Genomic DNA, 11,251 nt, shown 5'->3' with positions numbered 1-11,251 from the left:
AGTGTTTGAATTAGCGTTTGAAAAAAGTATTATAACAAGAAAAAAAAACAAGATTAAAAAAACAAATAAAGCAAGACAAAACACACATTAACAACATCGATATCAATCCATCACATGGGGGGGGGGGGGGGGGGGGGGTTTCTTGCCTAAGTTATTCCATTATGTGGGGGAAATCTTTCAGACTCTCATACAGCTTTTGTGCTTTTGTTCCTTCAATTCGTTTTAGGGATTTCAGGTACAATTTAAATTCATTTATGAAAACAATAAATCTGGGTGATGACACCGCCAGACAAGGCCTGGGGGCTATTGCACAAAACCAGGATAAGGGATTAAGCTGGCAAACTGTGGTGATCCTGTGGCGATCTTGTGGTGATCCTGGACGAAGTTAGCCTCAAGTCGGTTGCACAAAAGCTGGCCAAGTTTATCCCGGACCAGTCACCGTGGTGATTTATCCTCTGCAGCTAGCTGCTCCACAGCAGGCTAGCTACCAGGATCAGATTAAACTGCTGTCAACAATGTGAGAAGTGGGCGTGGCTTACAGCATTTCCTGGATTTTTCTACACATTACATCATTTAATCCTCCTGCAGCCAAATCTTACTGCTGTAGTCGCTGCATCTGCAACTACGTCTGGTTGACTTTAGGATTATTTTGTTGCTGAGATTATATGAAGACCAACATAAGTTTCAACACAGACATTTCAGAATCCTTTCTTTATTAATACAAGTCCTACAATAAAAGGTTCACAATTATTGTAAAGACAATGGAAAAAAAAACCTTAATGAAACTGGTACTAAACCACACTGATGTACAAAAATAAAGAATAAAAAATAAAATAAAACAACCCTGAAGCTACACATTGAGTAAAATGAGAAACAAAGGAAAAATAAATGTATCACACCACTGAAATGGACTACAGTATAACAGACAGCATCATTTTGTCTTAACTGTCTCCTGAAAATAGGAAAATCGTTCTATTTCAGGACTCCAGCTTTAGGAGTGAAAGGGTCCCACATCATTCTGACTCCACTTTTTTAACGGCTAAAATCAGACAGAAATTCATTCTCAGAAGAAACTAATTTATCATTTCATTTGATAATTGCTCTTTGGGCTGCACTTAAGTAACTTACCAGACTGCAGAATATTTTTATGTTAGGTTTTCACCTGCCAGAGGTTCTTTTCTAGCCGGGCAGGTTTGTTCTTCATGACAGATGAGGGATGAAACAGAACACAGCATGATGACAATTGATTCCATTAGATAGCACGGACACAGAGTTGAAATATTCTTGAATAAATATCCTAAATATTGGCAAAATGCTGTTTCCCCCGTGTAGGCTATTTCCTGTATTTTACAATTATCATTTTTGTATGATCATAATCATGGATCATATGCAGAATTAGGCCATTTTTAGTGGATGATTTGCGCATCACTATTTCACTTTACTGAAGCTGCGGCCTGCATGCAGTACCTGTCCCCACCATTGAAGCGTGGGGGCGCTGTGCCTTAAACGTCACTTAAAGCAGACGTACAGGCTGGAATATATGGAGAGAAATTAATGGACGTGTTTTGTGTAAAGTCCACGCTCTGGGGCCCCCCCCCCTTTTTCAGTGAGCCCCCCCGACAGCCGCGGTACAGTCCGCACACTGCTGCTCATCCCGGTGAAGTAAGATGCTCGTCCTTGTTCCATTTTCAATCTGTGATTCTGTGATCGATGTCGTGGTCTTCTGAAGAACGCCGTGACGCCACTGATGCTGATGCTCCTCACCTGGCTGGAGTAAGCCCCGTCTTTTCATCCTGGCTCGGCAAACGTGGAACCGATTAATCCGAGAAAACACCGACTAGGCTGACTCAAGCCGCGCATTTTCATTTATCCTGGATGTATTTATCCGACTTTTGTGCAATAGCCCCCTGGAATGCACCTGACTTCCGCATTTACTTCCGCATTTTCAGTCATCCTCCCACGTGACCCACATACACACCATTAGTTTGGAACAGGAGGAATGTTCAGTGACTGTTATTGAGTTTGATGAGTAAAAACACAATAATGGTGCGTTCAGACAGGACGCGTTGCAAGCGTCACGGACGTCACTGACGCCTCAAAGTTGACGCGAGTAAAGTGTGGAATTCGACGCGTGTTCAAATTACACACGACGCTTGCAACGCTCGCGACGCGCGGCAGCTCACTGGCGGGAGTGGGAGGAGCTTGTGTCCTGTCTTCATGTTAACAATGGCGGGATCGGTGCAGAAATCACTAAACTCTTCAAATGTATAACTTTATCGATTTTTTTTTTTTTTAATTAGGCGACAAAGTGGTCGTTTAGAGCCCGAGTGTGTCGTTTGTTTGTCTGAATACCAACTGTTTATGATTTTGTTCGGACGAATTCGGCGAAATGTGAGCCAGCCGCAGTGAGCGGCTCCAGCAGGAGGCAGAGAAGCAGAGAAGCAGAGCACACACCAACCCTGGACCCGCCCCGGGGCCCCCCGCCCGGCACGGCGCCCAGCGCTGTTCCCCCGACCCAGCAGCCCTCCCTCCAGGCCCGGTCGGGCTTTGGCGGCGGGCGACGCGGATCCCGCCGCCAGCCGCCCCCGCCTCTCCGACCGGCTCCCCGGCGACCCGCAGCAGGACCGAGACGCGCGGTCTCAACCAGGGCCCGCTCCGGGCGTCGCACCAAGTCGGTCCCAGGGGTCCGCCCCCAGGTGCGACGCGCCACCCCAGCGGCGGGCCCGCCGGCGAGCCTCTGCCTCTCCCGGGCCCAGTTTGACGAGCTTCTGGCCCGCGTCAGCGCTCAGAATGCTCGTCTGTGATTGGATGATGCACGCGTTGATGCTTCCAAATTTCAATTTTTCCAACTTCAGGCGTTGACGCCTGCAACGCGTGAGGCGCGTGGCGCGCGTCGCCAACGTTTGAAACGCTCGGAAAGCGACGCTCGAAAAGCGCCTGATGTGCGTCAGGTGCGTTGAAGCTTGTCCACCATAGACTTTGAATGTAAAAGCGACGCCCGTGACGCTGGCAACGCGTCCGGTGTGAACGCACCTTAACTCCGTATTTTAACTGATCCTGTTCTGTTTTGACTTTTTTCTCTTCAGGCTCAAAATGTTCAAATGTTCTGAACCGAGCAGCAGCTGACAGGGTCATCCAACCACCATCCAACCACCATCCATCCACCATCCAACCACCATCCATCCACCATCCAACCACCATCCATCCACCATCCATCCACCATCCAATCACCATCCAACCACCATCCATCCACCATCCAACCACCATCCATCCACCATCCATCCACCATCCAACCACCATCCATCCACCATCCATCCACCATCCAACCACCATCCATCCACCATCCAACCACCATCCAACCACCATCCATCCACCATCCAACCACCATCCATCCACCATCCATCCACCATCCAACCACCATCCAACCACCATCCATCCACCATCCAACCACCATCCATCCACCATCCAATCACCATCCAACCACCATCCATCCACCATCCAACCACCATCCAATCACCATCCAATCACCATCCAACCACCATCCATCCATCATCCATCCACCATCCATCCACCATCCAACCACCATCCATCAACCATCCATCCACCATCCATCCACCATCCATCCACCATCCAATCACCATCCAACCACCATCCATCCACCATCCAACCACCATCCAACCACCATCCATCAACCATCCATCCACCATCCATCCACCATCCATCCACTATCCAATCACCATCCAACTACCATCCAATCACCATCCAACCACCATCCATCCACCATCCATCCACCATCCAACCACCATCCAACCCACCATCGATCCACTATCCAATCACCATGCAACCACCATCCATCCACCATCCATGCACCATCCAACCACCATCCATCCACCATCCATGCACCATCCAACCACCATCCATCCACCATCCAGCCACCATCCAACCACCATCCATCCACCATCCAGCCACCATCCATCTACCATCCAATCACCATCCACCCACCATCCATCCACCATCCAATCACTTGAAACACCAGCTGATTTCCATTTGTGTTTCCACAATATAAGCAAAAAAAAGAAAACACCAGGGGTTTTTTTGTTGTTGCTTTTTTTGCTTTGTTTTGTTGTTTTTTTCAAATTCTGCTTCTGGAAGCTGATATTCTGAAGAACAGATGTGCTGTATCAGAGGACTCTTACTCTGAAAGGCCACGTCGTTCTGGACTGGTCCTCCAGAGATGGTTTATCGTCGGTCTGACATGGAGCCAGTTTATGTTCCCAGAGGGATTAAAGGCAGCAGCAGCAGAACGTTACTGTGGAAACGAAGAGGAACGTTCCGTTCGCCTGCCGGACGTGAGCGGCAACAAACTCAACCTGAGTGCCTTCCTGTTCTGCAGGAAATACGTCTCAGTATCTGATTCCTCGTTGTTGTTGAGGTGTTAATTAATGCACTTATTCAGATTGTTCTGTTAATGAGAAGCAGAATCAGCAGAAACTGACGTGTTTCATCAACTACACCGAGAGCTCCGTCACCGGAACTTCACTTTTATATTGAAATCTGTTTGAGCACGCTCTTATCTAAACCCTTATCTCTGATCAGAAACAGGAGGACTTGTGTTTGACTGCAGTGGTTTAAGGATTCTGGCCAGGAGCACAGCACCATGCTCATACATGCTCTTACTTTGAAAATATCATCATCCAATCATCACTATATTTTTCTATTCTATTGATTTTTTTTAAACAGAAAATGAAATTCAACCCAAACCCTTTGAAGTTTTATCCATTCTCAGCAACAACAACAACAGTAATGATAACAATAACTAAGAAGAAGAAGAAGAAGAAGAAGAAGAAGAAGAAGAAGAAGAAGAAGAAGAAGAAGAAGAAGAAGAAGAAGAAGAAGAAGAAGAAGAAAAGATTTAATTTCAGTTTAGACAGCCTCTCATTGTTTTGGTTTTTAAAGCTCTTTTCTGAACGGAAAACCAAAAAACCCCAAACATTCCCTGACTGCTGATTCCAGTGTGTTTCTGGAACAGTTCGAGCTTAATGTTGACAAAAATCCAAAATAAAATTCATCCCCGGTGTGGAGGGACTGCAGCCAGTCAGCTGAGCTCAACTGTTCAGCCCCACAGCGCCCCCTGGCGAGGAGAGGTGAGGACGCCTTGTGGATGTCAGAAACACAAATCGGCTTGATTTTATTTACTTCATATAATTTACACATACTTAACAATCATTCATTTTGCCATTTAAATTCCACAATTTCAAAAAGGTAAACATTAGCAGAGAGGGGTTTTATTTTGAAATATTTCCACGTCTTCTCCCTGTGATTCCAGGTTTGTGTCCATATTTGAAATAATGAGAGGCATCCTGGGAAATAAATGAAACTGAAACTGCACAGCAACAATGAAGAACCTGAACACCGCACTTTATTCAGAGCCAAACACACCCGGAGTGTGTTCCGACGTCTGGCTGGAGGAGGCTAGTGACAGGGAGGGACACACACACACACACAGCCCAGAGGCTAATAACAGCTATCAGATTGGAGAAGTGGGAGGAAAGGAAAGAGATGAGGGAGGAAAGACTGGAAGCAGCTCAGCAGTATGAAAAACAAAGTCGACTTCAGACTGATGAGGAGAATAACGAGCTTCTGCCACTTCAGGAACTTCCTGTTTAATACGGGAAAAATTGTTCGACACAAACATCTGCATAGAAATAAAAGCATCTAAATAAAGGATTAAAATTAAATGTTTCCTGTGATGCAGTGGACACACACACACACTTGTGGAACTTCAGGGTTTGAACACACACCTGGGTGTTCACCTGATCAACACACTCACCTCAACAAGCAGCTCCACAGCTGACGCCACCTGTAGAGGAGGCGGAGCTTCTTTAGAAACCATGGACAGGATCAAACAGAAGGCCCCAGTCCAGTCCAGTCCAGACCCTCTTCAGACCCCCAGCAGGTGAGGAGGGTCCTGGTAAAGCCAGGATCCGTCTCCAGCTGCGGTCTGAGTCGTTCAGACCTGCTGCTCCACTTTAGAATAACGTAACGGTTCTGGTCTCCATATTTCCATGAATGTTCCTGATTTATAGTCCTGTTCAGAGTGGAGCAGCTGTGATGACTGGATGAATGAACTCTGGCCCCCGTTTCAGCTCCAGAAGCCGAGCCAGCCGTTCCTTCCTGAAGCATTCTCGTCCCACGGCACGAAGACACGCTGAGACAGCGTCTTTTTAGGGTCATTTTTGTACATCCAGTCTTGTCCACTGAAGGTGCAGACTGACGCCAGATGATCTTTCCTGTGTTTGTTAAGCTACACATGTAGCCACAGTTACCCGTCAGCCCCCCCATTCACACTGCACCCACTCAGGTTTCCTGGTGTTCTTCAGTCTCCCATCCCGATTTTGACAAGACCCCACCCAGTTTGCTTCTGACATTCGCCCTGCAGAGGTACATTCAAGGCAGTATCTGGCGACGAACGTTTATTTTCAAGAGTAAACCAAGGAAGCACACAACCACAGCACTTCAGGAGAACTTTCTTGTACATACTTGACAAAAAAAAAAATTGCTTAGAAAAGAATTTGAGTCTGCAATAATTTTATCATGAATTGAAATTAGACCTAAATTTTATGTAAAAAAAGTCATTGTTAGACATGTCCATGACATCTATCAAAGTCAGTCTGGTTCAAATTTGAAACTACCGGTACATATAGACGTCCAAGTGGGGTCATAATTTGATGTCCAAAGAGTGGCCATAGTTCGCACATCACTTCGCCCAGAATTGGTCTCGGACCGATAGACGCAGTAAAGACATGGTCTGCACGTCCAGAAGACGTCTGTTTATGGGACGGTTCTCATGGTCAGAGCGAGCGACCCCCCCACCCCCTGGCTCTGTCCTGGCGCTCGTCCAGACTGGACATCAGTGAAACCTGGTCCCCAGTTTTCTCTGACCTTCACGGTATTTGAAAGCATGGACAATGGAGAAGTTCCCCGATTTGGTTCTGAACACGTCACCAGGACTGTGGGACATGAGGTTGGACAAGGTGGTTGTAACTGCAGAGACTCCCAGTAACCCAACAACAAACCAATTCCAGCATGAAGACTGTTCTGCCTTCAGAATAAAGCTCTAGGCCTCTGCCTTCAGAATAAAGCTCTAGGCCTCTGCCTTCAGAATAAAGCTCTAGGCCTCTGCCTTCAGAATAAAGCTCTAGGCCTCTGCCTTCAGAATAAAGCTCTAGGCCTCTGCCTTCAGAATAAAGCTCTAGGCCTCTGCCTTCAGAATAAAGCTCTAGGCCTCTGCCTTCAGAATAAAGCTCTAGGCCTCCGGGCTGCGACAGAACTCCAGCTGAGAGAACCTTCAGACAGGAAACCCTGGAGCAGAAACACCAGACACACGAGATGAAGATCCAACATTTATTTCAGAGGAGACGGTGGCAGGTCGTCCGGTCCAGCAGCAGTTCAGCACCTGAAACCAGAACCGGTCAGCAGGTTCCGACATGGAACTCGCGGGTCGGCCGGACCGACACTCACCTCAGTAGACGATGAAGAACGGGTTCTGGTGGCGCTGACGGACCTGGCCTGGCCGCCAGAACAGGAGAGGATACGGTCCTGCAGAACCAGGGCGCGTCTTGACCCGGTTCACGTCGGGTTCGGAGGGTGGCTTCAGGTCTAGAGCTGTGGAGGAGGTCTGGTACTGAACCAGGTAAGAGGGAGGAAGACGCTGCTGGTTTTGATCTTCAGGAGCTGGTTTGACATCTGAACCAACAGGAAAGTCCCACAAGTCAGCTCCAGGCTGGACCGAGCCGGGCCACTGCTGCTGGGTCTGACCCGGGTACTTTTGCCAGGTGGGGGTCTGACTGGGGAACTTGGGGGCCCAATACTGCTGCTGGAGGTCAAAGGTCTTACCCAGGTACTTGCGAGGCTCGGGAAGGGTCTGATCCAGGTACTTGGGAGGCTCAGGCAGGGTCTGACCCGGGTACTTGGGGGGCCAGTACTTGGGCGGCTCAGGCAGGGTCTGACCCAGGTACCTGGGGGGCTCAGGCACAGTATGGCCTGGGTACTTAGGGGGCGGGTACTTGGGGGGCTCAGGCAGAGTCTGACCCGGGTACCTGGGGGGCTCAGGTACAGTATGACCTGTGTACTTGGGGGGCGGGTACTTGGGGGGCTCAGGCAGAGTCTGACCCGGGTACCTGGGGGGCTCAGGTACAGTATGACCTGTGTACTTGGGGGGCGGGTACTTGGGGGGCTCAGGCAGAGTCTGACCCGGGTACCTGGGGGGCTCAGGTACAGTATGACCTGTGTACTTGGGGGGCGGGTACTTGGGCGGCTCAGGCAGGGTCTGACCCGGGTACTTGGGGGGCAGGTACTTGGGCGGCTCAGGCAGGGTCTGACCCGGGTACTTGGGGGGCAGGTACTTGGGCGGCTCAGGCAGGGTCTGACCCGGGTACTTGGGGGGCAGGTACTTGGGGGGCTCAGGCAGGGTCTGACCCGGGTACTTGGGGGGCAGGGACTTGGGGGGCTCAGGCAGGGTCTGACCCGGGTACTTGGGGGGCAGGTACTTGGGGGGCTCAGGCAGGGTCTGACCCGGGTACTTGGGGGGCAGGTACTTGGGGGGCTCAGGCAGGGTCTGACCCGGGTACTTGGGGGGCAGGTACTTGGGGGGCTCAGGCAGGGTCTGACCCGGGTACTTGGGGGGCAGGTACTTGGGGGGCTCAGGCAGGGTCTGACCCGGGTACTTGGGGGGCAGGTACTTGGGGGGCTCAGGCAGGGTCTGACCCGGGTACTTGGGGGGCAGGTACTTGGGGGGCTCAGGCAGGGTCTGACCCGGGTACTTGGGGGGCAGGTACTTGGGGGGCTCAGGCAAGGTCTGACCCGGGTACTTGGGGGGCAGGTACTTGGGGGGCTCAGGCAGGGTCTGACCCGGGTACTTGGGGGGCAGGTACTTGGGGGGCTCAGGCAGGGTCTGACCCGGGTACTTGGGGGGCAGGTACTTGGGGGGCTCAGGCAGGGTCTGACCCGGGTACTTGGGGGGCAGGTACTTGGGGGGCTCAGGCAGGGTCTGATCCGGGTACTTAGGAGGCAGGTACTTGGGGGGCTCAGGCAGGGTCTGATCCGGGTACTTGGGAGGCAGGTACTTGGGAGGCTCAGGCAGGGTCTGATCCGGGTACTTGGGAGGCAGGAACTTGGGAGGCTCAGGCAGGGTCTGATCCGGGTACTTGGGAGGCAGGTACTTGGGAGGCTCAGGCAGGGTCTGATCCGGGTACTTGGGAGGCAGGTACTTGGGAGGCTCAGGCAGGGTCTGATCCGGGTACTTGGGAGGCAAGTACTTGGGAGGCTCAGGCAGGGTCTGATCCGGGTACTTGGGAGGCAGGTACTTGGGAGGCTCAGGCAGGGTCTGATCCGGGTACTTGGGAGGCAGGTACTTGGGAGGCTCAGGCAGGGTCTGATCCGGGTACTTGGGAGGCAGGTACTTGGGAGGCTCAGGCAGGGTCTGATCCGGGTACTTGGGAGGCAAGTACTTGGGAGGCTCAGGCAGGGTCTGATCCGGGTACTTGGGAGGCAGGTATTTGGGAGGCTCAGGAAGGGTCTGATCCGGGTACTTGGGTGGCTGGTACTGTTGCTTGTGGTGGTTGGGGATCTGACCGGGGTACTTGGTAGGCTCAGGAAGGGTCTGAAGCAGGTACTTGGGAGGCTCAGGCAGGGTCTGACCCGGGTACTTGGGCGCCTCTGGCAGGGTCTGACCCGGGTACTTGGGGGGCTTCCTGCTGGGGCCAACAGCGAAGTCCCACATGCCCGCTTTGGTCTGCAGGACTCCAGACTTCGGGGACCTGGAAGCGCTGGTCTGGTAGTCAAACAGCAGTGGGACCTGGACTGACTCTGAGGGGGTCCCTGCACCAGGTCTGTAAGTGGGAACACTTCCTAGAGGACTATCTCCATCTACTGGCCTGCCATGTGGGACCCCAAAACCCGCAGGACTGCCTAGTCTGGCAGGGTTCGGGTCCACAGCTGAACCGCCTCCAGTCGGTCCGTAGCCCAGGAGGAAATCTTTCCCCAGCTTGAAATAAGGTTCCACATCTCTGGAGCCCCCGCTCCTGTAGGTCAGACCTGGAACCACAGGTTGAGGGTTAAATTCCGCCGGCGGCAGCAGCGGCAGGGTTTGGCGGGTCTTACCCCGAGCGCCCCGGCCGAACACCGCCAGCAGGAGCAGCAGCATCCTGAAAACCACCAGACCGAAAATGACGAACAGGACAGCTAAACCCCGACCCGACCCCCAGACCCCGGACCCCGGACTAGGACCATACCTCACAGAAAGCTGAAAATCCATCGTCCGGACCGCCTCAGCCGGCAAGACGCCACGCGACTGAAGAGAAACCAGGCAGCCGCTCCGGCAGCTTTCTGAGCTCCAGCTCCGCCCGTCATCCAATCAGCAGGCGGCGGCCGTCAGAGCAGCTGCAGCTCGTTCAGATCGTCGACCTCGATGAGGTTCAGAGACTCGGGTCCACGTCTCCGGTCCAGGGACACACGGATCCAGCAGAACTCAGACTCACAGAGACTTTTGTTTCCTCTCAAATAAATTCATTTTCATTTCAAATACCTGAGGCAAGGCTGCGAATAACGGTGTTATGGTGAGACACGGACAAACGACTCCATGAGAATAAAACCAAACAGCTCATGGTTCATGGAGAAGTCACAGATAAACACAGACTCGTTCCAAAAAGGTTTATCTTAGGCCATAAGGTGAACCATGAAAAAGTGGCTAGAAAATGATTTTCGCTCTCATGTCTGGGCACTGCTTTTTAGATGCATTTTTGTTTAGAATATACCCTGACAGACTTCAGGTTAAAAGTTCTCTGCAATACATGCTGCAGTTTTTTTGTCAGTGAACTTCTATGATGCTAAATTCACTTGTTTTATTTATCAACATCCATTTTAGCAACACAAAATCTCTCATAAACTGACATTGATACATTCACACTTTGAGGAGCAGGATTTTCAGTCATCCAGGTTAACGCCCCCGTCCTCTACCAGTGGGTGAGGGGGACACATAACGCCTCTCAGACATTCACTATCTACCGCTTCTTCCCTTTTGGGCTGGCGGGTGGCTGGAGCCGGTCCCAGCTGCTGTGGGCGAAGGCGGGGTCACCTGGACAGGTCGCCAGTCTGGCGCAGCGCTGACATATATACACAGACATACAACCACTCACACATTCACACCTAGGGGCAATTCAGGGAGACCACTTCACCTGACATGCATGTTTTT

The 11,251-nt window shown here is 51.4% G+C and overlaps 1 protein-coding gene across 1 annotated transcript; it reads right to left on the bottom strand.

Annotated features, from left to right (window-relative positions):
- Positions 1 to 7,522: 7,522 nt before the first annotated feature.
- Positions 7,523 to 9,781, bottom strand: LOC115409723 (proline-rich extensin-like protein EPR1). The gene has a single exon (XM_030120997.1). It carries the CDS (start codon positions 9,779 to 9,781, stop codon positions 7,523 to 7,525), a length of 2,259 nt encoding a protein of 752 aa, XP_029976857.1.
- Between the last annotated feature and the right edge of the window lie 1,470 nt (positions 9,782 to 11,251).

This window comes from Salarias fasciatus, chromosome 22, assembly GCF_902148845.1.
Source record: "Salarias fasciatus chromosome 22, fSalaFa1.1, whole genome shotgun sequence".
NCBI classification, from domain to species: Eukaryota; Metazoa; Chordata; class Actinopteri; order Blenniiformes; family Blenniidae; genus Salarias; species Salarias fasciatus.
The sequence above is the reverse complement of the archived record's forward strand: the minus strand, read 5'-3'. Positions and strand labels throughout refer to the sequence as shown.

Excerpts from the sequence above, each read along its gene's own strand:
- LOC115409723 (XM_030120997.1), bottom strand. The coding sequence starts at position 9,781 with ATGTGGGACTTCGCTGTTGGCCCCAGCAGGAAGCCCCCCAAGTACCCG.